Here is a 27,015-nt window from a genome sequence, read left to right as displayed (position 1 = left end):
CTCACAGCCCCCTCTTACTTCTCCACTCACACACAACTTCAGCAGATCCGGAATTTATGCAGTAGAGTTTGAGCAGTAACGCAAGGAATTCTCTTCTCACAGAAATGTCATTTCAGCATTGCGAAGACTGACCAGAGGTATGCGCTGCTCTGCTGTGTTTTTAAAGTTACACTGGGAGCTCGTTATTCCTCAGCACCTATCTCCTCCCACAGCATATTCGGGTGGCGATATTTCATGGTTGAGGTTGGTCAGCCCAATTCCAGTTCTTAAAGGGCAATCTACATACTTTCTTCCTGAACTGAAAGATCTTTTTAAGGAGAAACACACAAGATCTCCCAACCAAAACCATCTACAGCAGTCTAAGAACACTGAGGACATTCCTGTTTATCCAGGGAGTAACTGGGGAGGGAGGGGTGGGGGTGTAAAGGCAGGGACCAGAAAAGCTGTGACTATGAATTTATGGATGCAGTTACAGAAGTTTAATGTCATAGCAACAAGAAAATCTCTCACAAGAACAACTTCAAATGACTTTATTTTTTAAGTATATTAGCACAATATTTACAAAATTGTTTCATAAATAAAAACATTTTCTTGGGTAAAGACTCTAGATCTATAGATATTTAAAATGTCTATATATTTATATACACACATACACACACACGTGGAAGCACACAGTTAAGAACAACTTTGGTTTTAAATTACTGGTGGGAAAGGGCTGGGTGTATCAATAACTTTTTAAACTCTCACTTTTAGATTTGTACCTACAAGAAATCCAGAGCAGAGCCCTTACCACAACAACAGGACAGTGGGTTTCTCCCATTTCTGGGGCAACCAACTCTGGAGCCCGTACGGGGCCACCGAGCTCCTCAGGTTTCAGCAATACCTAGCAACAGCTCAGCCTCATCCCACAGCGAATCAAACAGGTTCTATTCGCAACAGTTTTTGCAAGGCAGAACACCTCAACAGAATTCCAGCTGGTTTGGTTTTTATTCCTTAGCTGCTCAACTTTCAGTTCGCCAGAGGGAATCACTAGTTATAAACTGGGAGCTCCACATGGTACCTAATCAGGTAAATTCACACCAAACTGTTAGGGGAGAGTCATCTCCCATCTTTCGGTAGAGATTGCTGTGATCATAGAAAAACCTGCATCAAAAGATTCACATACAGGAGCTCAAATCTTCTACGAATACTCCCACTGACAAATTTGAAGGTATGGAAGTGTAAGCTATACGTGCCTCAAATGCTTTATCTCACAACTAACCCAAATAACCCTTTCCATTGCGGCCAGTTCCACTGATTTTAGTGAGGGCCGGACCACGGGTTGCTTTAAGCGGTTCAATCCTGCAGCTGTAGCAAGAGGCCTGTTTGTGAGAGTAAATATTGTAAAATCAGATACCTCAATATTATTTTGTTGAATTCTTGATGCAAGGTGTCTGCACCAAGCCTTGGAGCTCAACACACAGAGACCCGAATCTCTGCAACATGCACCCATGACACGTATATGAACCTTAGTTTGTTTGTAACATCCAACTCAGACATGCCAAATTACTCAGAATCTTTAAAAACATGAATTTTATTACATCACTGTTTGGCAACAGCTTTACAAACAAAGCTTTAAATTGTTAGAAGGAGAAAACCATGTGTGCCTTTGAAACGTATTACCTTAGTACGAACAGGAGACAGCGTGAAGATTTCTACAAAGTATACATGACGTCCAAGAGAAGCCAACTATATTGGAACAACTCTCAAAACAGCTGTAAAATGTGGTAAAATCTCATGGAATGTGCAAGTCCTAGAAAACTGATTTTTATGTGTACCACTCACGTATATACAGAAACTGAGCCTCCTCACTTCCCCTCAGCTGCTCCTACTTCTTTTCTATTTTATGTATTTGTGATGTAATAGCAGCATCACAAACTTGGGTCAGAAATGAAATAGCTCCTTTTTCCATTGAAGAAAAGAGATTTTAGGCTGTCAAAAATACACGAAATATGGCAACTCCTATTTTTATGAAGCATCAACGAGTTTTACAAATTCACTGAGTTAAGAAAGCCTGAAATTGCTTCCAGTACCACACACTGCACAACATGAACGCGCACACAAACCACATTCAGCATGAAAATTACTAGCTGCTGTGCTCCATAATTCCAGTGCTGAATTAGGCTCAAACAGCTGAACAGCTTCTCATCAAAGAATATGGAAGAGGCACGGCGAGCTCTCTCACTGGACTAAAATACCGGCCACAAGAGCATACATGACTACAGTCCATAGAGAGGAATACTACTGTTTCGTGGAATTGGGAGAACTTGGGGAATAACTCCTGGAGAGCTGGGAGTAAAATTGTACTTCTGCAACTTTGTGTATAAGCATTTTACTTATTTTCGTACAAAAGTTTTGCTGAATGTCAGAAAAGATGTGTTTGTACAATCTCTGCTTCCTGCTTGTATCACAGACATACGACCACACCTTGCCCATGCACACAAATAAAGAAAACAATAGTCTAAATGGTATTGCAACCTTTGGGCTGAGCAGGCCCATTACCAAAGCAGTGACTAATGATAACTTTTGAAAATAATACCACTAAGGATTACTGCAGGGAGACCCTGTAGTGGGCAAACAGTGCTTTTTATATTCTCGCTCTTGACCATACCATATATACCGTAACAAAAGAAAATAAAGACCACATGTGGGCAAACACACATGTTCCTCGCTACAGCTGCTGTGACTATAAAATTACATCATTTATCTCAAAAGCACTTTTGCCACACATGCAAACAACTAGTTTCCTGAATTTCTTCTCTTTGAGTAGTGCATCTTCAAGGCCACGGTGTATCAACAACGGTGTACTTCTCACACTTCACATAGCTCTACAGTTCTGGAAAAGAAGAGAAAAGAAAAAAAAAAGATTGTTGGGGGAGAGCAGCAACATTTTGTGCTGCCTACCCAAGTTACAGCATAAAAAAATGACTATTTCAAATTTTGAAAGCATGCTTGGCACTCAAATAATGGAAAAGAGTGGTACTAACAGTACTAACAGTGATGTTTCAGCCCCTCCACAACAGAAAAGTGGACACTGTCTTGGAGCTCCAAGTCATGAACTGGAATAAGCTGTAGTGGCTCCCAGCCTTAGCTGTCTGACCTGTCCTATCTTCACTCCTAACGCTGATTTACTTTCACACACCATTTTGTAAGGTAGGGTACTTGAGTATCTGACTCATCCCCCCTTCAGTGCATGTGAACTTTCAAGGGAAGGTTAAGGCAGAAATCAGGTGAAGCTCAAAAAGTTCCTGCCTCTAGCTTGCAAGTAAGAGCCCTTGCCTTCCATCTGTAAAACTGTTATTTTTAGGAGCCATCTTTGAGGGCAGAAAAAGCAGCCAGACTTCTGACCCTACAAGTCAAAATGAAATGGGTAATTCGCAATTTCTGTGCTTTTGGAAGCTCTACCTCAGCACTGGAAGAGGCGGCAGGTTTTTATAAGCCTAAATGAGACCCAAGAAGAAATGGTCAACTTAAATAAAATTGGATCTCCAAGCAAAACTCTACCTGGTTCTTCAGCAGTATGTAGTATCTGCATAGATCCCATCCTTATCTCCCTTCTGGTCAGTTCTGAATGCAACAGACTGGCAAATATCTATTTGTTTCCTGATCTCGAATGACTGCCTTGAAAAACAAGCAATAGCCACTTCTGAAGCAGGACCTACCTTCCACTCCTCCCACTTCAGATTACACTAACTGGTACAGGTTTTATCAATGCATTTAGGAGACACCAATGCAGCTGTCCCTTGTACTGCAAAAGTGCTAGTATTCCTATTGGTTTAGAAAATCATTCTATGGCCTATTTGGATGAATCACGTAGTAGTCACAAGTAACATAAACCAGCAGTACATGTTACTTGTAAGGAAGCCTGTTTTAAAATCAGCCGATACACTTTTTTCCAACTGGGGCTAACTAGTACCTCATTTTTCATCACATCGTCAATTCATGCCTTCTAGAAGTGGCATGACATAAAAATATTTCAAGTAAATTAGCACATTTGGAGTGACCTTATTCTTTGCCCTGATGAGAAAAATGTTGTATTTGATGCAAGAGTACTAGGCTAAGGGTCTAGTGATACCTCATGACAAGCTTGCTCAGTTTCCAGGAAGAAACAGAAGTACCAAGAGCATCAACAAGTGCTCTTTTATCCTATTCCCATGAAAAGGAAGTATAGCTTCTGAATAGGAAAGAATCAATACAATGTTTTCATTTTCAAACCTGAGCATCTAATCTAAAATTTAAGTTCTTCAGTGAGAACAATCTAGCCAGGCAAACGATATGAGCTGCAGGAACCAAGAATCTTCACAAACTTGGCTACCCACTTCAGGTACCAGTTTGGGAATTTTGGGCCAAGTTAATATAGTTCCTCTCATTTCACGGCTTATTATAAATGAGGAGGAGTCTATTTACATGTAGTCTGTGTTGCAGTCTCACAGGCTGCTATAAAATCGAAAAGGACTAATCCCAGCGTTGAGGGCATTTCAAATTGGAAGAAATCTTAAGTTACGCCAGGACACCGCAACATACATCTTTCTTTACAATGTCTGGCAGATCTTTAAACATCAAGCATAACCAACAAGTAGAAACCACAGTGCAACTTTAGTTCTTAAAGTTCAAAATTCAGGTTTGTCAAAAATAAGTTGAAGTTATTTAAGCAGTTCTTAAATTTTATTAAGGTGTGTTTCTTTCAGTTCTGCTCATTTTTAAACGCTACTATCTGACCCTGAAAAATAATAAATTGAGTGAAATCTGACTGCAATACAAACAACGTAACAAAACCCAGAGAATTCAAATAACATCTAAACAGGGGAAGGGGAGAGAAAGCCTACTTATAAACCACTTTTCTGTGAACTTCCACGGGAGATCACCCATCAAATACATAGAGAAGGCTTAGTTATATTAATAACAACCAAAAAGAACACTGCAAAAAACAAATGCAACAACCCACCACGCATCTTACACACTATATAAGCACAAAGGAAGCACACAAACTGTTTGACTTTCCAAATTCGACCAGAAACACACTGTTTAATAGTTCTCTCTCACCGACTCATCTTCCTTACTGTTTAGAAATACACATTCTTCCCCTACGTATGACACAGAAAGTATGTGTTCTTTCTTTTCTTTCCTTACTGCTCTCTACAACCACCTGAAAGGAGGTTGTAGTGAGACTGGTGTTGGTCTCTTCTCCCAACTCACTAGCGATAGGACGAGAGGCAATGGCTCCAAGTTGCGTTGGGAGAGGTTTAAATTGGATATTAGGAAAAATTTCTTTACTGAAAGAGTGGTCAGGCATTGGAACACGCTGCCCAGGGAGGTGGTAGAGTCCCCATCCCTGGAGGTGTTCAAACAATGTGTAGATGTGGCACTTCAGGACATGGTTTAGCAGGCATGGTGATGTTGGGTGGATGGTTGGACTTGATGATTTTAGAGGTCTTTTCCAACCTTAATGATTCTATGATTCAATGGAATATAAATTTGAATAAGAACAGCACTTGCATTAAAACCTGTCCTCCAAGTTTCATCATATTAGCAGTGGGTAACATCAAAATCCCCAAATACATGTTAATTAAAACAAATATCTGGAGATATATTTGGACTTACCATCATTCTAACATCACTCCTTTTGCATCTTTAAAAGCCAAGCAAATGGATTAGTAATGAGCCAAACAGCAAGAAATGCTTCATAATTAATATTCAGATTAATTCTAAAATTCAGGTTAGAACTTGCTACTACTCAGCATGCCAATTAGTGAACAGAATAGCAAAAAATATAAATTTGGAGTCATCCCTTTCTCACTGTAAATTTCCCCCATCTTAAGCGCTATCAGAATATCCCAATACCATGGTAAAGTATCCCCAACCCAAAGAACTATCAAAAGAATAGTGACAAGGACAGATTTTGCTATAATCATAAGTATTCCACCAAGATAAATGCTCATGAAGAAGAATTAACACCAACTTTCAAGACCTGTCCCTTCTTGTCCTCTTGAAAGTTGGACTTTTTTGCAAAGCGAAGAGGGTGGATGTAATATCCTGAGATATTAGATTTGTCCTAAAACACTGGCTAGCGATCACAGTAGCGTAGAACAGAGGGTCTGGAGCTGCAGGCACAATTTCATAGAGAGCGCAAACTTACTGACTCAGAGAGCCATATAGATTGATACACCGATCTGCCATCTCAGTGCTGTTGTACTGAGAACTACAATTATTTTTTGACCTTTTTCCATAATTAATCCCTTAATTAAAAGATAAGCCTTGAATGTCACGTACCATTTAGTGGTTCTTCTACAGCTTTCTGCAAAACATTTAAAAATATATATATATGTATAAAAAGCCTTCATGTTTACTTTTGGCTCGCCACAGTTAAATTACTCTAATTGACATATACAGTAAGTAGTGATTCTACAAAAGTGAAGAAAGCTGAATGTTAATAAAATTAATGACTAGAGTTCTGAAAAAAATTAATCAATAACTGCATTCTCCAGATTATTTTTTCCCCTCACTGTAAATTTTTCCTTAGACAAAATACCTCTAGGTGGCAGCAATAGGCATGCAGATACTCCTTTTAAGCTCTAAAAACTAACTGATGATTTCCGTGATTTTATCAATGTTCAGTAACAAAGTAGCATGACTAAAAAAAACAAAAAAAAAAAAACAAAACAAAAAAACCCAAAAACACAAAACAAAAAAGTAGCCAAGCAATCAGATGTGATCTCCTCAATAGGAAATACACCACAGTTGTGTATTTAGTCTGGTAGACAATCATCAGAAACAACACACACAATCTACAGAAATGTTAAAATAATCACTAATTGGTTAAGATGGCAGATTTCAAAATACGCACCTTTTCCCCCCCCCAGACTCAAGAAAATATCAAGCATCATTTTGTAAGTGTGTCCCAGTGTCAAAATTGAGCAATTCACCAGTATTCAGTGTTCCATAGTCTTTAGATTACACAGAATCAAAGTGCATTTTCAAAATAACTTCACACCTATTTACTGTCTCAAAGTACAGCAATATACGCTGAAGAGTCCTTGATGGAAACAGGCAACATATTAAAACGCTTAATTTTGCACTAGGTCTCTGCATAACTTCGGTCAGTTCCTGGGCACAAATTACTGCCACCTGAATTCCTCTGACCATCCCCTAACTGCAACTGCAAACCCTATGTTTTTAGTGGCTGAGATTTCCAGTGATCTAAGTTCTAAAAATTTCTTTTTATTTCATTCCTATCTCCAATTCGGATAGTAACATGGTGTTCACTACTACATAATTGTGGCTATTTCTTTATCTGTCAAATTCTCGCTGCAGTATAAAACTACCTTGTGAGGAGAACAGCTGGTAAAGAGAACAGAGTTCCACAAAGGATGTTATTTAGCATGTTTATTTCTACTTCAAAGCTTATTTACAACCAAAAACTAAGTTTAAAAAAAAAAAATCTCCTCTTGCCCTGTTTGTTTCCGTTCTACAAGTAAACACAAACATATTAAAGGCAAGACTGCGTTTTGAAAGAAGCATTTCTGTAATACACTTCTTAGCTCATTTTTATAACATAGGGAACACCGTGAATCTCTTTTTTTTTCTCTCTAAACTCTGCACACTTATATTCCTTCCATAAATAAGAGAACAATCCTCTGAAATGCTATTCCTTAAAATAGAAATGGATGAAAAAAAGCAAAGGGGAAAAAAAATAATCTGTTGTGCTAACTGCGGTTAGCTCTCCTGCCCCACTGTTACAAACCATCTTTCTTCAACAGCTGGGTCTCAGGCTGTGGACTGAAGAGACCTGGAAATGTGTCTCAAATGATGGCTGCCAGCCAAGAAATGGGATGAACTTAGTATTTGCCATGCTCCCCTGCTACAAAGAAATTTTACTGGTATTTTATAGTTGTGCCTCTTTACTTGCTTCTGCAAAACTCCAGAAATCAGTTCACATTCACGGATCACTAGGAAAGCACTCCTTAAGTCTATGAAAATTACTCTTTTAGGAATGCTTACTCTAGAACTAAAAAAATGAAAAAAAAAAAAAAAAGACTGAAAAACTGCCTTTAAAACAATCAATAAAAGTGCTTTTCCACTTGTTCTGTGTGACCTAAAGACACTCTTCATTCAGACGGTTGCATGAAATTAAGGGGCATTATAGAAAAATAAGAAAAGAAAAAAAGATCAAGGCTACAGCAGCCATATAACTGGGAATTCAAGAGAATATTAAAGAATTCTGGTGGAAAAGACAATAGGAAGAAAACCCCTAAGTCTTTGTGATAAGCCACCCAGATAAAAAAAAAAATTCAATGGTATTCTGCACTCACCTTAATGAAAAAGCATTTTCATTACGGTGAGCAAAAGTCCTTTATAAATTCATGTCAAGAGACTGCATTGTAAAAGAACACCAAAGTTCCCTTCACATCCACCACCTTTTTATGACAGCCCTTGAAACTCCATTTAGGCACAACCACCTGAGTAGCCGTTAGGTATGGGTGGCAATCACCGTACTACAGACACACTCAATAGGGACAATGAAGACCACCAACTCACTCAACATTAGACATCTGTTACACAGCCAGAACTTTTGCTTGCTACCAACCTGGTCTGAACTCGAACTAGTGAAGAAAGGTTCAGTATCTCACTACAATCCCCTGAGCCATCTAGTCACCCCAAATTTATTAATTTTAAGCTTACCCCTGGACGAGGATGATCTTTCATTCTGGAACCTAAAATAATTACAAAAAAGTGACCAGGCAGATGAATAAGTGTCATGATCAACCGAATAAAAATATCTACTGATAACACTTGGAACAGAGTAACAACACACAAAACTGAAGCTTCCCCTGCCCAAAACTACTTAACACGATGATCTGCAAATTGTTAAAGCCTCTAAGCACTCCTCTGTTTAGGAACTGAATAATCTTATCACGTACAGTCTGCGAATTGTCTCACTCATGCATTCAGCTCTAAAAATGAATTGTGTTACACACTATTCTTTGTGCTTATTTTGGTGTACTGGAATCTACCCCAACAGTCACATTTCACTCAGCCAGCATAACCAAACCACAAACGTAGAATTCATGCATGCCATTAGCGCACAGCATCACAGTTGTATGTATGAGTAGCCCAAAGTCAATAAAAATTACTTTTATGGTTGTTGAAAGGCTTGCTTCACCTCGGTCCCATTTTTGACTCATCTTCATCTATCCCATATATCAAATATTAGACATCCTGCCTTCATTTCTTCTTTAATGAAAATCCTCCCTGTCTGAGGGTCTCTTACTCCTGACCACGCTCACATATGGTGTGCACATACTAAACCTGCAGACTAAGGACTGCGCTGACTGTACACACATCACCTTGAGTCTGGAAGCAATGTATCTATCCTCAGTTTCATGGTTCTGCGTCCAAACTAACAAGCTGTTTGAAGAGCCTTCATGCACAGCTCCAAATAAGGTCACTCTGCTCTCAGACCCCAGTTATAAAGTCCACATAATGTCACACTGTGGTGTGCCACCATTCCAATCACACAGCATTGCTATGTTTTTTGAATATTTAGCAGGCCTGACTGACTTTTAATACCTTTAAATCTCTCATCTTTTTCAGATCTGGTGAACAGACCAGTTTCTGAAACAAAGTATTGCTATTCTTTGCTCCAGGCTTTTAAGATAAAGCATAAGAAAAAAAACATGATTCGCTATAATCAAAGGTGTGAATTCAAATCACTCTTCTTTTTTACCTACCTCTAGCCAGGGGAAATTACTAGGCAGATTCTGTAAATCAGTGTTTTTATAAGCTTTTGTCGGCACCATCCCACAACCCAGTCTACAGGATCCTTGAAATCCTTCTGCTCTCATCGTTCTAAGCTTCAGCTCGCCAACTGTAAATGCAGAGCTTAAACAGCAACATCCGTCCTACAGCTGAAACACTCTTACTTAAGAACCCTGGCTGTGTTGATCTCAAAACACTTTACTACTATGAGTTGTAAATTTCTTTACTCCAGATTCCCCACAGCCTCTATGAAACAAAGCCAATATATACAGACAACTTTTCAGCAATTTTTTAAACTATGTAATTGTGAAATCACATCTTTTGTTCAAATAAGCTGCCTACCTCTGAAAAGTACAATAGAGAAAATTGCCTTTCTGAATATTTAAGTGCTAAAAAAAAAAATGCAGAATATTAGGTGCTACTTACCCATAATAAACACGTAAGCCAGACTAAGCAAACTTGCAATAGCCATAATAGCTAAGCCAGCAATCACAACAGACCCATGCAACGGAGGACAGGCTGTTAAAAACACAATAAATAAAATTGTATCATCTGACACAAGTAAAAGCACAACTTTTATTTATTTTAGTACTCAGTTATATCTGAAAATAAGCCTGATAAAAACATACCGGATCAATTGCTCTTTCAAAGCTATCCAGAACTACTTCTGCATCTTTCTTTTTCTGTATACTTTCTTTAGTGGTACAGAGGCATTTACTGATTTATCCTGCTTAGCTGTACGATTCTACAACTGTAATTCACCATAACTGACAACATTCTTTCATGTCTTGCGGAAGGGAGCTGGAGGCGCCTGAGGTATCAGGTGCCAACAAGAAAATACCTATGAAATACCTCAAGGGAAAAAAGGGGTGCTCTGCTATGAAGGTAACGAGGCCGACAGCTCAGATGAAATGCCTCTATACAAATGCATGCAGCATGGGAGACAAACAGGAGGAGTTGGAAGCAATCGTGCTGCTGGAAAGCTACGACCTGATTGCCATCACGGAAACTTGGTGGGATGAATCCCACGACTGGAATGTATCTCTTGATGGCTACAGGCTGTTCAGAAGGGACAGGCGAGGAAGGAGGGGTGGGAGCGTTGCCCTTTACATGAAGAAAACACTACAGAGTGAAGAGCTGTCCCTGAAGAAGAGCCACGAGCATGTCGAAAGCTTATGGGTAAGAATCCGAGAGAGAGGCAACAAAGGGAACCTAGTGGTTGGTGTCTACTACAGGCCGCCAGATCAAGAGGAGCTGATAGACGAAGCATTCTTCCTCCAACTCCAGGAGGCTTCGCGCTCGCAAGCTCTCGTCCTACTGGGGGACTTCAACCACCCCGACATCTGCTGGATAAGCAACACAGCAAGCTGTAGGCAATCCAGCAGGTTCCTAGAATGCATTGAAGACAACTTCTTAAGCCAGGTAATAAGCACCCCTACCTGAGGGGATGCGATACTAGACCTGGTGGTCACCAATGCAAGTGAGCTCATTGGGGATGTCAAGATCGGAGGTAGCCTGGGCTGCAGTGACCACGCGCTGGTGGAACTAACGCTACGGAGGGAAATGGGAATAACGAAGAGCATAGTCAGGACCCTAAATTTTAGGAGGGCAAATTTCCAGCTCTTCAAGGAGATAGTCAGAAGGACTCCCTGGGAAACATTCCTCAGGGACAGGGGAACAGAACAGAGCTGGCAGGTCTTTAAGGATGCATTCCAGAGAGCACAAGAGCTCTTGATCCCCAAGTGTAAGAAGTCTGGCAGAGAAGGGAAGAGACTGACATGGCTGAGGCAAGAGTGCTGGTCAAACTAAGGAAGAAGAGGGAACTGCACAGGCAGTGGAAGCAGGGACTGGCTTCCTGGGAAGAGTATAGGGAAGCTGCCTGGTTGTGTAGGGATGGGGTCCGGAAGGCCAAGGCACAGCTGGAGCTGAACTTGGCAAGGGATGCAAAAAATAACAAGAAGGGCTTCTACAGGTATGTCAGCCGGAAAATGATGGTCAAAGAAAGCGTACCCCCACTCATGAGCGAGACCGGCGAACTGGCAACAGCAGATGAGGAGAAAGCTGAGGTACTCAACAACTTTTTTGCCTCAGTCTTCACTGGCAACCTCTCTCCTCACCCCTCCCAAGTCGATGAATGGCATGAAGGAGACCAGGAGGGTAAAATCCCTCCAGCTGTAAGTAAAGACCAGGTTCGGGACCTCCTGAGGAACCTAAACGTACAGAAGTCCATGGGACCTGATGAGATGCATCCCAGAGTCCTGAGGGAACTGGCTGATGTAGTTGCCAAGCCACTCTCCATGATATTTGAAAAGTCATGGCAGTCAGGGGAAGTCCCCAGTGACTGGACAAAGGGAAACATTGTGCCCCTTTTCAAAAAGGGTACAAAGGAAGACCCTGGGAACTACCGACCTGTCAGCCTCACCTCTGTGCCTGGGAAGATCATGGAACAGATCCTCCTAGAAGATATGCTAAGGCACATGGAGGCCAGGGAGGTGATTCGAGACAGCCAGCATGGCTTCACCAAGGGCAAGTCCTGCCTCACCAACCTAGTGGCTTTCTATGATGGTGTAACAACAAGGGTGGACAAGGGAAAACCAATGGACGTCATCTATCTGGATTTTTGTAAAGCCTTTGACACGGTCCCCCACAACATCCTTCTCTCTAAATTGGAGAGCCATGGATTTGATGGGTGGACCGTTCAGTGGATAAGGAATTGGTTGGATGGTCGCAGCCAAAGGGTAGTGGTCAACGGCTCAATGTCCAGATGGAGACCAGTGACGAGTGGAGTCCCTCAGGGGTCCGTACTGGGACCTGGACAAGCTGGAGAGGTGGGCCTGTGTGAACCTCATGAGGTTCAACAAGGAAAAGTGCAAGGTCCTACACCTGGGTCGGGGTAATCCCCGGTATCAGTACTGGCTGGGGGATGAAAGGATCGAGAGCAGCTCTGCTGAGAGGGACTTGGGGGTACTGATAGACGAAAAGCTGGACATGACCCGGCAATGTGCACTTGCAGCCCAGAGGGCCAACCGTGTCCTGGGCTGCATCAAGAGAAGCGTGGCCAGCAGGTCGAGGGAAGTGATTCTGCCCCTCTACTCTGCTCTGGTGAGACCTCACCTGGAGTACTGCGTTCAGCTCTGGAGCCCTCAGCACAAGAAGGACATGGAACTGTTGGAGCGGGTCCAAAGGAGGGCTACAAAAATGATCTGAGGGCTGGAGCATCTCTCCTATGAGGACAGGCTGAGAGAGTTGGGCTTGTTCAGCCTGGAGAAGAGAAGGCTGCGCAGAGACCTGATTGCAGCCTTTCAGTACTTAAAGGGAGCCTATAGGATAGATGGGGACAATCTTTTTAGTAGAGACATCAGTGACAGGACAAGGGGTAATGGTTTTAAACTAAAACAGGGTAGGTTTAGGCTAGACATAAGGAAGAAATTCTTTACAATGAGGGTGGTAAAACACTGGAACGGGCTGCCCAGAGAGGGCCCCATCCCTGGAAACATTCAAGACCAGGCTGGACAGGGCTCTGAGCAACCTGATCTAGTTAGCGGTGTCCCTGCTCACTGTGGGGGGGTTGGACTAGATGAGCTCTAGGGGTCCCTTCAGACCCAAAACTTTCTATGATTCTATGATTAACTGTATTTTAAATTATTTTAAATTTAAACTCACATTTTCAATCCCAACTGTCTGAACTATAACTGCATTAGATAAGACAGTACTGTCACTGATAAAACAGGGTAAAAAAAAAACGCAAAGGGAGAACAGTGTCAGTGTAGTTCTGAGGCAAGTCCACCACAGATAACAGGAACGCCCCATGTTTACAGGGGTATCACAGCACAGGAATTGACTATTACAACCTACCACTGTTCACAACAGAAACCCCTTAGTCTCTGCTCCTTGTTTCCAGCATCAAGTCATTGCAGCCACCTGTGAGTTCAACCTAGGATGAGCAATTTCTACCAACATTTATGGGTCATTGAGCTAAACTTCCAGAGATACAGACAACATCTATCTTACATGACCTGTGAAAAGGTCACCCTCTAAAACTAGGAAGACTTTCCATTTCAGAGCATAACAAAAACATCCTCCATTTTGGATTAGTCTAGAGCATTAAGGCTTTACCAGAAATCTCCCATCACTTTATTTCACTATTACATTTGACAACACTTAGGCACCCCTTACAAATACTTCTGTAAATCCTAAACAACAAGCATAAAATTCAAAGCACAACTCCACTGAAAGGTCTATCATTTCACCCAGAGTAGACAAACCTTCAGAAACCACTTCAAGGAGAAACAGTCTTTCTTCAATACCCAACCAAATGAACCACTAAAATGAAGAATATCTCTAAGAAACAACACATCGGGGGTATGAAGTGCTTCCAATGAACACAAGTATGTATTTTACTACTAAAGATGCTGCCAAGGACGCCTCGTCCTCAATTCACCCTTCTCTCTGCTGTGGGGTCTTCTGCTGTGGGGAGAGGATGGCAGGAGGGGACAAAGGGAGGGTCAGAGGCAGGGATGCCGGGTACCGCTGAGTGGAGTGTTCAGCTGGTGTTCCTTCACAACAGGGACTGCTTTTCTGTGCTGAAGCACAGTGCCAGCCACAACCAGACTTACAACAGTCCAAGAACACTTCCAAGTTTACTGGCCCTGTGTTTGCCTTCTTAGGCAGTTTCAATGGTATTCATTTTGCAGCAACTAAGTTATCAGTTGCTTAGAAGTGGAGATTAACAAGTAATTTCTGATTTATTCATTGAACATGAGGAAAATATTATGACACTAGTTTAGTTTCTTAAATACCCTAGGTTCCAGTAAGAGTAACAGTAATAAAAGTCAATGTTGGGTTTAGGTGATTCTTTAGGGCACCAACTGTTGTAAAATTAAAACAATTAACTTTTTTTTTTTGAGCATTAACACAGTAGTCGTAAAGTACATTCACAGAAGCTACTTGCTAACACTCAATGTAGTGAAGCCACTTCCACAGCATTTTACTGTTACAAATAAACAAACATCAGGTATAGACAAAAGTAAACAGACACTTTTACAGAATATAAATTGCTTACCTGAGACAGACAGGGCAAAACCAACCACAGCAATTATGTAACCAAGAATTTTCAAACCTATCAGAGCAAATGTTGCTTGTGGTAGACTATCAAAAACTGGGAAATACAGAAAGAGAAAAAGAATTTTAATTTTTAAAGATTAACTAAGGAGATACAAAAGGTAGGTCATTCACATAAAACTAAAAATCAGATTCTCCTAAATTCTAAGCTCAGTGAGCCAGTATGATAACAAAACTCTCAAGTCACTGCAAGTCACTCAGCACTCTTGTATGTATACACACACACACAAATATATGTATATATAAATCAAATTATCAACAAACCATAAGTAGAAAAAATTAAACACATACATTCTGAGAGTTAGTCATTCATCCCAGTCCCAAGACCCAAGCAGGAAGAGCAGGTATCACTCAGATGTCCTATCCTAAATCTCATTTTTCAAGCCAGTAACTTATACTTCTTCCCTGAAGCAACTTAGCCAAACAAACACAGGTTAAACATTTTGTTTTGAGATACGAGGAAGGTCAGGAACCCAGCATGCTATCACAGTACCAATTTCTAAGAATGAAAATAGCATGTAGATTACTGGGAGGGGGAGCTCAGTTTTTCTATCAGTGTGTTCTTGAGCTAGTGAATAAATAAATACTCACCTATTCCAAACATGAAGTATTGCAACGGTACCAAAATCACAGCAGGGACTACAATTAGGCCAAGACCAGCTTGATTCTGTGCGGTATAGCCATCTGCAAACATTTGCATGGAAATTAGTAAAACAGAAATCCTTGATTGGAAAAAAGCACAAAGCAACAAAAGCAAATTGTTAGTATCACCAAGTTTTAGGGTCCAGAAATAAATCCCACTGAGGCACCAGAAGTCACTCCCTAGACCCTAATATTCACCCAAGGTAGCAGGACAGAAAATAGGAATAAATTTGGAGTCTGTATCTCCCTATGATCATCTGAGGGCCTGACAACCACAATGCTCTTTTAGTTGTATTCTGTACTTTTTTTTTTAACTTAGTACCACCTATTAATCACAATCTACTAACCTCCATAGTACTGCATGGAAGAGATTCATTTGTGGTCTTATTTGCTTAAGAAGGCAATTAGAATACACCTACCTTGGACAAAAAGAACGGTGCCTACAACAGCAGCAACTGTGAAGATGATACCTGCTACAATGATGCCCATTTTCTTCTGAGGTACAATCTCATATTTTAATGCTTAAAGACAAAACAAAGAGAGAAAGAGAGGAAAACAATCAAACAAATTCTCTCACTAAAATACACAGATTTTATAATTAGGATTGTTGTCCTAAAAGAAAAAAATGCCTAAAAATTTAGAACTATTAATATTACCAAGAATTCACTTGTTCTCATTGTCTGATACGGTTAATATGGCTTACTCGGATAAATGAAACCTGGCGCTGGTGTTTCAGCCAAATTCTTAATTCCACCTTCTATACAATTCAGGTGATACGTTATCAAAATAACTCTGGGACACGGTACAAGTTAATTCAAGTAGATGAACAACTGACATTTAAAAAATGTCACAGTGAATTTGTTACTCAGGTGAGTGTCAGACAGGGATTTAAAAATTCCAGGTTTAATTCTCTTCCCCATGACACTGTGTGAGCTCAGACATATCACCTCTATCCCCTAGGGAACAGAGTGATGTTCCCATCTCACAGAATCACAGAATGTTAGGGGTTGGAAGGGACCTCTGGGGACCATCTAGTCCAAGGGCCCTGCCGAAGCAGGGTCACCTAGAGCAGGCTGCACAGGACCTCATCCAGGCGGGGTTTGAGTATCTCCAGAAAAGGAGACTCCACAACCTCCATGGGCAGCTTGTTCCAGGGCTCCGTCACCCTCAGAGTGAAGAAGTTCTTCCTCGTGTTCAAATGGAAATTGTTATCCTCCAGTTTGTGCCCGCTGCCCCTTGTCCCGTCGCTGGGCACCACTGAAAAGAGTTTGGCCCCATCCTCCTGACACCCACCCTTAAGATATTTATAAGCATTTATAAGGTTCCCTCTCAGCCTTCTGTTTTTCAGGCTAAACAATCTCAGCTCCCTCAGCCCTTCCTCAGAATGCTTTGAGGATGAATAGATACGGGACGATCTACATGCTCAGATGCCACAGACAAGACAAATTTTCAGCATAACTGCACTGCTAAATAGCTGCCATCTCAGAAATGGTGGATTCCAGTGGAGGGTTTCAATGCAGCAGCACTTTCACAGTCTTTGGAAAAGAAGAAACAGTACAAATACAACATCAACATCATAATAAGCTGTGTTTGTTTCTGCCTTATACACTGCTAAAACTAAGACACAAAAAAATACAGCTCTTGCTCCAAGCTTGAAAATTAATATACCAACAATCTTGGTACATGCTGAAACCCGTAATCACAGACAGAGAACAAACAAATACTGTAACTAACTTCAAAAAGAAAAACAAGTAGCACGTACAGAATTAACATCCCATTAACAGGCACTGTGTTAGCACAAAAAAAATCACAAGGATACAGTAAATATTCTAGAGGGTACATATGACAAAATCTTTAATAGTATCTTACCTACAGAAGGATTACAGAATATTCTCTCTTGTAATTAAAACTATCTTTCATTATACCCACATGGTCTAACACAACAGGACCCCAGTCATACCCCCAAGTACTACTGTCGTTTAAACCAAAAACTTCTATGGAATAGTAGTAATAGTAAAATCTTGCTGCATATCTGTACTGGAAATTCACATTTTTTTGTATTATAAATATGCTACATAAGGAAAGCAAGACACAACAGCAAAAATAAGCAATGGATATGCTATACTTAAATCCTAAAAGCCAATCCTCTAAGCAAAAAAAAAAAAACCCACCCCATCCCAAACTAACTGACTAAGAAAACCCCAAAAACCAAACCCCCCCATAAAACACAAAAACAAGAAAACATATATTCCCAAGTGTTACACAGAATAACCAAGCCCAGTTTAACAAACTATTTAAAGGTATATTGTAGTATTGCTGGATTCACAGGTTAACTAACATAGTGCAAATCAAACAAACAAAAAAACAAACAACAAAAACAAACAGTAAGTACACCCACATTTATTAAGTTAGAGGTAGCACAATTGCTTTTCCCCACAGAGGTCACAGACCTCGCAATAAAGTGCACAGATGCAATAAAATCCAAGCAGGCTCAACTTACTCCTGTAAAATGACAGTGCTTCTCCATGGATGCAATTCATGCTTATTTCAGGACAACTATTACTTTGCTATCAAAATGCTAAAAATGTGGAAGTTCTGCTACAAATGGAAGGCAATGACAATTCCTGAACATATTAGAACCAATCAGAGACTCCTAAACCATTATAAATAATAACAATCTGGAATCTAACACTATGGAAATGCAGTAATTTTAAAAATATGTATTAGTTGTCAACCTCTGACCACGGATGGACCTTTGAAAAGTCACATACCACTTTCAGAGGTTCATGAAAAGGTAATAAATGAAATTATATATAGATAGCTGAATATGTTATTACTATAAATCACTCCGAGTGTGATTTCTTTCCGTTTCTTATAGACTCAACTCTAAACAGAAATTTTTTATTTTTCAGAAGTCTACAAATAGAAAAAGGCCGAAAAAACGTCCAAGACTACTGTAACAAACTGCACCACAGGGAACCATCTGAAAGACTAGGACATATAGCACACTCTACATTGCACACGTGTTGGACACCAGTGTATAAAGAACATCTAAGGATGTGTGACACTGGTGAAAGTACTGCCTCTGAAAACATTTAACAAAATCACTGATGTCAGTGTTAAATTATAACTCAGCCAGTGCTAAAAAGACTAATGAACAATTTTACATTAAGAAGTGAGCACCACTTTTCTCTATGATTAACTTTACGACCATAAAATGAAACATGTTTCTGCTTCTAACGATTCAATGTCACGGTGAACCAACAGCGAAGAAAAGCTTCCTTGTTCTAACCAATGACAGTAGACATTTCCAATTTCACCCCACAAAAATTGCACACTTGCAAAAAACCTCATCGTCTGCAACAGTATTGGCAGCAAAAACATCACCGCATGGCAGACTAGCTCTGAACACAGACCTTTTAGGCTGCACATCATACCTTTATCTACAAAGACATCAAGATGCTAAAAATACCAACCCCAGGGAGCAAACCCTGGCCTCCAAGCAAATGGAGCAGATTGGCCCAGATCCCACTGCTTACAGCTAGATCCCCTACAACACAGTGCCTGTGTCCACACTGCATGACTGGGGCACCATGTGGCATGCCGAAGCCCCAAAACACACATCATCTGGACGAGGTCATGGGGATTTTTCAGTTCAAAGGCCCCAAACTGCAAATGCTATGCTAGACTAGTGTTTTCGTAGCTTGATGCCGAAAATGTATGTCACATGTCCTGAAAGAGTGCAAGGCTCACTGACAAGGAAATGGAAGGCTATGCAACGCAGAATTCTTTCATCTTCCACCTTACATGGATGCCTTTATGCAAGCAATTTTATGACAAATCAGTAACTGCAAAGAATTAAAGAGCAATACTTACCAATAACACTTAACTGAGCCGAACACAAAACAAGAACTAAGAACAGCAACGCTATGATGATAGCCCTATGCAGTAGAAGAAACCATGATCCTAGAGAATAAACAAAAAAAATATGGTAGGAATAAAACAAAAACTGACGTTATTAGCTTTACACACATTTATTGCCTCTTTTAGGCTATTCTCTAGATTTCTCAATACTGTATGTAATAGTTAGCATTAAAAGTTATAACAGGCTAAGAAAGCTATGACTTCTACCTGTGTATTTTTCACTCTGATCTTTTGTGTGACAACCTATTTTTTCAGTACTTCTAGTTACCCTAAAGTTTTACAAACTGGAGGTCTTAACCTCCACTGCAGCAGAGGATACATTTATGCTATCATGTGGCAGTACAAGCTTGTTAGCTTGCAGAACGACAAACGGCACAGTAAGATCAGAAAAACGGCGTATTTAGGCTAAGCAGGGAAGCTGGGAAAGATCTAAAGAGTCCAGTTTGGTGCTTCCCTAGCTATTCTATTCTACCCCCAACTGTGGTAACTCCTGAAGAAATCCAGATGTGTGATAAGGAATACAGGAGCTAACCTAAGTGAGAAGGAAACACTGCTTTGTTAATTTCAGAAATCTTCTGTTTAGTCTTTTTCCCCCTGCATCTTGGATGCCTTAGACTGTTCAGTCACTCATGCTGTAAGACCATGTAAGTCACCTTCCAACACAAAGTTCTGAAAGTATCTCCACTGAACTAGAAAATGGATTCTTCCATCTCTGCTCATAACTTTGTTTAGACTCCCTCAGTGCAATCCAAAGTCTCAATTTCTTGCATTATACTTGCCACCACTCCTCTGTCTGCACACTTGCTTCCAAAAATATTTCTAATCTCCATTTAGATGCATACTCCTTGCACTTACGCTCCGTATTTAAAAGCTGTATCTGCAGCTCCAGAAACATGGAAATAAGTAGCAATACTTCACAACTTTCAATGCCAAGTACATACCTTGAGGACAGTTTTAAATTCACAAACTCCCCTCCACCAACAAGGGGGTCACAGAAGAAGACACTGCGGTTACAACATAAATACAAGGCAACCACAAAACATACTAAAGACAGAGAAACGAAGGAATATTTGGCAACTTCTTTATCACCAAAAGAAGTCTAATTTAAAGAACTGTTTAAAGAAAGGCTTTTTGCTTCATTTGCATTTTCAGAAAAGCAACTAATATTGAACAATGACTTCGATGCAGTTGCCATTCTCTAGATAAGCCAAATCCTACAGGCAAATCCCAGTAATTCTGTTCACTGTAACTGAGAATTATTAATGAATTGAAACTAACTGCAAGCAGAGATTCTAAAGCAGCTTCATTTCCTCTGTAGCACTGCCAGATGACACTACCAGGTATTACAAATAGAAAAAAAAAAAAGCAGCCATGAAGCCTGGTATCTGCTAGGACTTCAGCACGCAATGTGGAACCACATATGGCCAGTCTTAAAAGAGTCTAAAAGCACTTATTGTGTGGAAATGCTTGCAATACTGCTGGTACATGCAACATGCAAGTACGAGAAATAGCTGAACATATTTTCCTGGTAATACATTTCCCTTACTCTGGTGCTTCATAGCAATAAAATAAACTCTGGGCGAAAAGTATTATTCTGAGAGCTAATATAAGGAAATCAATTCCAAATAAGCAAAAGAGACTTCAGAGGGGAGGAGGGAAGGGGGAAGAGAAGAGGAAGTAAAAAGAGAAGAAAGAAGCAGAAAAGATAAATGGGAAACTTTGCTGTCGCCCTCCTGTGAAGGTAACTGATCAGGAAAGAGTGTGCCCAAATATAAGGGCATTGGCAAAGAAATCTTGCTCACTCTGCCACCCATTTCCTATGTGAATCCGGGAATTCTGTAAAGCAAGATGGAGACTAGTTGGCTCTTGTTTCTTTGTAAAAGCATCAATTGGAACATATTACTAGCGATAGCATGAAATCATTGCTCAGAAATGACAGAGTGAAGACTGATACAGGATATCCATTATTCACTAGCCCTTTTCAAAACTCACTTGCTACGCTTTCTTCTATTAGCTTATCATCTTAAGAGTCTCTCTAGAACACTGAGGAACAAACACCAAAAAATTATGCAAAAGAACTTAAAGAGAGAACAAGCGACTGTTTCAACTTCAGCCAAACTCTCAAACACAAGACTAAGTTTTACATTTTATAGCATACTCTCTCAAACCTAACGTGACCTCGCAACTATAAATTCTTCACTAACCACATTTTTCCTTTGGTGTTGAAGTACTTTCCTCGTCGCAACTGACAACTAGAAAATGAAATTAGAAAAAATACATCAGTTTCCTGCTTTGTAGTCTTCATACCACTTTCAAAACTCTAAAAACAGAGAAAGTAATAACAAAACAATAAAACTTGCAAATTGGACTTGATTCTACTACATTCTCAAGCCTTGTTTCCTGTTCTAGAGCTTAACACTGTATGGCAAAAACAGTCCAAAAAGGCTGAGTAAGGAAGAAGGTGTAAGAGAAGGAAACTGCCTATACCTCTTCCCCTGGTTTTGCAGCATTCTAAGAACTGAATGATATTGTAGCATCCTCACTCTTTCAGTGGCTGTACCCCTTTCAATTCATTTCAGAATCACATTTGCTTTGCAGTGCATATGGTTAAGTCAATAATTAGACTCCACTGTGAATTACACAGATGTTTCCAGCAGGACACAAGTAACATCTGTTTGAGCTTCATAAACATTTTAATGACAAACGCAAAATATAATAGCAAAAACATCCTAGGACAATTCTACAGTGCACAGGTAAGACTCCATGTGCTATGCATATATAACACGTTCAGTGCTTCTGAGCAGCTTTCCAGAAGCAAGACGCAAGTCTCCTGTGCAGAAGAGATAAACTATACACACATACGTTCAGTGTAACTGTCACTTCTGCAGAATACCAGACAGGCTGCACATGTACAAATCTCATCACTCAGTAGCTGAGGCGCTAGAACACATGGGCTGCATCTGACAAGACAAGGTAAAATGGCTCACTAAACAAGAAATTTATCACTTAGTCACCATTATGTTAGTTTAACCTCATCTTCTGAAGACAATAATTAATGCTAGAAAACCGTAACAAGTTACCATCTAGTAGCAGCACTGGAAATCTGCATACCTTCAGATCAAGTTTTTGAGCTCTTATACAGAATTTCTGTTAGTTCTATCTGTAATTTTTCCAGCATAGCTAAAGATTGGAAGTTGCAGTTCTTGAAAGAAAAGACTTCTGCAGCCACTGTGACGGATGCATACAGCTCAGTATCACAAGGATATCAGGAGTACATTTCAGTACGTAATGTAATAACATGAGGGTGCTGAAATTATCACCAACTATATAATCTAAAACATATGGGAAAGCATAGGTTTTACTATATTAGACAAATGATTTTGAGACATTATCACGGAATGAAAAAAATGTGTTCGGATCTTTCCCACAGATGCACTCCCCAGTAACTTAATCCAAAACAACTCATAGTATCATTCAAGTTTGAAGGCCTGGGTGCAACATTTTTTGTATTTTCAATTTAAAGTAATATATTGCCATGTTCATTATTTTTCTCTTTCCCATAAAATTTTGCTTGTTTTCTCTCCCAACAGGTTCCAAAACAATGGCAGGCAACTCACCTGAGCGGTTTCTAAGTTCAACTCTTGTTTCTCCTTCTCTGCTTGATTCTGTTACTTTACAACTGTAATTTCCATCTTCTGCTTCTGCACTGTTAAGCTTTAGAGAGGCAATACCCTTGGGTAAATCCGCCTGAGATACTAAGTCAGCTGATGGAACCATTGGATCTTTGAAAAAGGCCTGTGTTGCTCCATCAAAAGAAAAAATTATTTTTCCTTGTTTTTTCCATGTAACAAACATGGCATATGTATTGTTCTCCTTCAGATTAGTCACATGGCAAGGTAAAGTGACGGTTTTATTACAGACAGTTCTTTCAACGACCTCTGTCACACTAAATACCAACTGGGCAGAACCTATAAAGAAAAATTAAAATTGACACATTCAGAATTATTTCTTAATATACAACAAAAGAAAAAATAATTACAACATGCAACTTAGGAAAACAAAACAAACGCTCCTGTGAAACCACAAAAAGAAAACCATGCTTTAAGGGAGTAACGAAAGAAGGAAAAAAGGCATTATTATAACTCTACCACAGCCCTTCTGCACAGACTTTGGGCTGCCACTTACTTGGACACTTTCCCTAAAATGCCATATGCAGAAATACTACTACATTAAGGCCTGGTTTCTGCAAAGTATACACGTAACATTAACCACAGGTTTTGCTGTTGATCACACAGGTCTCTCAAAACAGAGGCCCAGGCATCAGCTCCACACAAGTATTCTCTACAGTTCGTTAAGGAAAAAAAACCAAACCTACTCCTACACTTCTGAGGAAAGGCAGGCAGGGCAGCTTAGTCAATAAATGTTCGTCATTTGTTCTTCCTTATCTCTGAAGGTGGAGCCAAATGCCCATAGGTTTAGATAGTTTCTTACAAATTCCCTCTTTTCCTTTCTGATGGAGGAGGTGCACACACTGTACCATATATTAAATAAGATTATTGCTTACCTAGTATTTGAGTGTACACACAATAGAATTGAAAATGGAGAATTCGTAACAATAAATGACCCGTATTACAAATCACTGTGATTAACGCTGCTAACAATACCATTCAATGCAGGTAACGCACCACAGCTCTAAAACAGTAGTAGTGACTGAAGGAAGACCTAAATCATGTCGAAATTTTACTGGAAATTAAGATCCATTCATCAGTTCTTGAGAACATAAAAAATGATAACATTAGTATTTAAATTACACCAGGCACCAGAAGAAAGAGGTTAATTAAACTAGCTTGACTGCAAAATATGAAGGATTTGAATCTTTTATTTTCTTTTTTTTTTTCCCTCGTTTGTGTTAAATTGTAACTCAGTTTAATAGCTGTCCCAACAGTCATTGCTTCCCAAAGTCCCAGTAGCATTAACCATTCAAAATGCTTGACTATATCCACCAGACAAAATCAAATATGGGAAAAGATACGTACTGTAAAACAAGACCACAACCCCTAATACTGTAAGCACGCAGACTTACAAACTGGAATAGCTCAGCGACTTCAGAGAAACTACTGGCATTCACATGTATAAACTAGCTCAGAATTGTGATATGTATTTGATGACTACACTCAATTAGGGGAAATGGAGAAAGAAAAAAAACAAAACCAAACAATGGAAGTTCTGTCACTATTTGCAATAGCTCATTTTTTTCAAAGCAGCAGTCTCAGACCACATTTAAAAAGCACTGATCTTTGAAATATTGCTTTAATAGTCTCACACCAGTCACTGGATTACTACTGAATAGCAAAAGCTCATAACAAACTGACTAAATATGTATTACGCATGGCAGCACTTTACAATGAAGAAAGAATATTCTCCGGTTTACTCACTGTGTTGCATTTTTTAAACTGTACCGCAAAATATAAAACAAAAGCAGAACAAAGTCAAACTGTACCCATACCCCAAACTATGCCCTACTAAAAAATAAGTTCAAGCTGTAGTGTTTCAATAGCAATTCGTGAAATAAATTTCACATCTGTTTTATTTTAACATTACTTCCCGATAAAAGGTTTCCGATTGTGAGGTTGTTGGGTTTGGGTTTTTTTTTCCCCTCTTTTGGAGCTGGCACATTTACATTGTGTAGGAAGAATTTATTCACCGCTGGTTCCATTTCACTGAGAAAGGTGATTTTCAAATAAAGGAAGCAACTATACTTCCAAATATTTGCCAAAGCAAAGAAAAAAACACTGTCTTGAAGGAATTAAAACAAATTGATTGCTATTTTCTCCCTAGTATTTGTACAGAACAGGAGGTAGCTGTAAATCAGATTCCATGGGTTTGCTGTTGTGCAGTCTATGAGAGCTGGCATATTTTGCCTGAAGCCAACTAAGAAGTACTCACATGCACCGCTCCACCAGCAGCGTGCCAGGCAAACAGCAAGCAGGCTGCACACGGGCACCAACACAAGCACACAGGCAACTATTTGCGGGTTTTGTCCTCTGCCAGTCTAGGTGCTTTGCTAGAAGAGGTTGCGTGGCTGCTACCTCACTAGAGGGAACCCGACTGCTTACTACAGACGATATTTCCCCTGCCAACTTCCGACATTCTTCTTGTGGTATGAGGAATTCATCAGAACCCTCAGGCAATCGCTCCCAAATGCCGCAGGCAGTGGACTACTAGGTGGGCTCCTAGCCTCAAACTTTCTCATCAATTATCGGCTTAGAGGCACCAAGTTAAGGCGACAATTTTAGAGCCTCATACTACGCAGTCCGGGGGTGCTGCTCCTGAAGAATACACAGTTGTGAAGCTGCCGCTGAAAGGTTGTTTCAAACGATGCACAGCAGTGCAAACTGAGAAATACTGCACGTTACGTCAAAACTGGCTAAGCTTGGCGTTGCACCTGATGGCCAGCTGCATTTCTCACCAACCACAGAACAGCCTAGGGCGCTCGGCATTGAAGGCAGCCTACTCCCGACGCGGGAACCCAGACATGAATGTAGACACTAGCGTGAAACACGCCGGTTTCGATGTGCTGCTGACTGCACAACAAGCCAGCATCTGCACCTCAGCGAAAGCGCCGTAATTTTTTTAACTCGCTCTCCCCCCACCGAGTGTCTTCCTGAGGCACAGAAAAATACGAAGTTAGATGGTGAGATGCCATCTGCACAGCCGTGACACCCAAACTCATTTTTTAGGATCAAGAAACGCCGTCAACCCTATAAATTGTACAGCAGGCGACTGCCTGGTCATCGCTATTTCTTCCAGAAAGCACGCCAAGCCAAGCTGCCCCAGGACACAAGGAGACGAGGAGCTCTGCGCGGGCCAGGGCGTCCTTCCTCTCCCCTCAGCTTCTAAGGGAAGCACCCCACCGCCCAACCCGGGGAGGGGGGCCGAGGGCGGCGGCAAGGCCTAGGGCTGGAGCACCCCCCCCACCCCCGCAACCGCGGCGGCAGGGCGCGCAGGGTCCGCGCCGCTCGCCCCGCGTGTCCGGCCACGCCACGTCCCGTCCCCCGCCGCCAGGGCCACACCTGCCGCTCCCCTCCCCGCCCGCCCGGCGGCTGCGCGGGCCGGGGGGGGCGGCTCTGCCCTCCTCCCCTCACACCTCGCCCCCCGGGGCCTCCCTCCCCGGGGCTACTTCCGCCGCCGAGGGCGGGGGCGGGAGGAAGGCGCCCGAAGGCCGGCTGGCGCGGCCCCGGCCGCAGGAGTCAGGACGACGAAGGAGAGGGAGAAAAGAGGGCGGCGAGGACTCACCGGCGGCCGCGGCGCTGAGCAGCACCCAGACGGCCAGCAGCCACATGGCGGAGCGGCGGCGGGGAGCGCGGCCAGGCGGACCGGCGGCCTCCGGAGCTGGTGGCCGCAGCGGGAGGGGCGGGGCGGCCGGGGGAGGAGGGGGCGTCCTCCCGCCGCTGATTGGCTGCGGCCGCTGGCGCGTGGGTGGGCGACGAGCGGCCCCTGCTGGCCGCCCCCGCGCCGCGCTGACGGGGGAAA

At 41.2% G+C, this 27,015-nt stretch overlaps 1 protein-coding gene across 7 annotated transcripts; it reads right to left on the bottom strand.

The window, feature by feature from the left end:
* Window positions 1-513: 513 nt before the first annotated feature.
* On the bottom strand, window positions 514-26,897 carry CD47 (CD47 molecule). Of its 7 annotated transcripts, XM_075435342.1 has the most exons (12): window positions 26,779-26,897; window positions 23,100-23,450; window positions 21,687-21,734; window positions 19,435-19,524; window positions 15,978-16,079; window positions 15,508-15,600; window positions 14,858-14,953; window positions 10,222-10,314; window positions 8,719-8,750; window positions 6,310-6,334; window positions 5,641-5,668; window positions 514-2,875 (listed from the first exon to the last, which is right to left on the bottom strand). In XM_075435342.1, the coding sequence occupies exons 1-11, from the start codon at window positions 26,822-26,824 to the stop codon at window positions 5,643-5,645; spliced, it is 1,002 nt and encodes a 333-aa protein (XP_075291457.1). In that variant the 5' UTR covers window positions 26,825-26,897; the 3' UTR covers window positions 514-2,875; window positions 5,641-5,642. The 7 variants fall into 7 exon arrangements, with proteins under 7 accessions (XP_075291457.1, XP_075291472.1, XP_075291488.1 ...); XM_075435357.1 differs by lacking the exon at window positions 5,641-5,668; XM_075435373.1 differs by lacking the exon at window positions 21,687-21,734.
* Between the last annotated feature and the right edge of the window lie 118 nt (window positions 26,898-27,015).

This window comes from Opisthocomus hoazin, chromosome 1 (genome assembly GCF_030867145.1).
Source record: "Opisthocomus hoazin isolate bOpiHoa1 chromosome 1, bOpiHoa1.hap1, whole genome shotgun sequence".
Taxonomy (NCBI): Eukaryota; Metazoa; Chordata; class Aves; order Opisthocomiformes; family Opisthocomidae; genus Opisthocomus; species Opisthocomus hoazin.
Note: the sequence above shows the minus strand (reverse complement) of the source record. Positions and strands in the feature narration are given on the sequence as shown.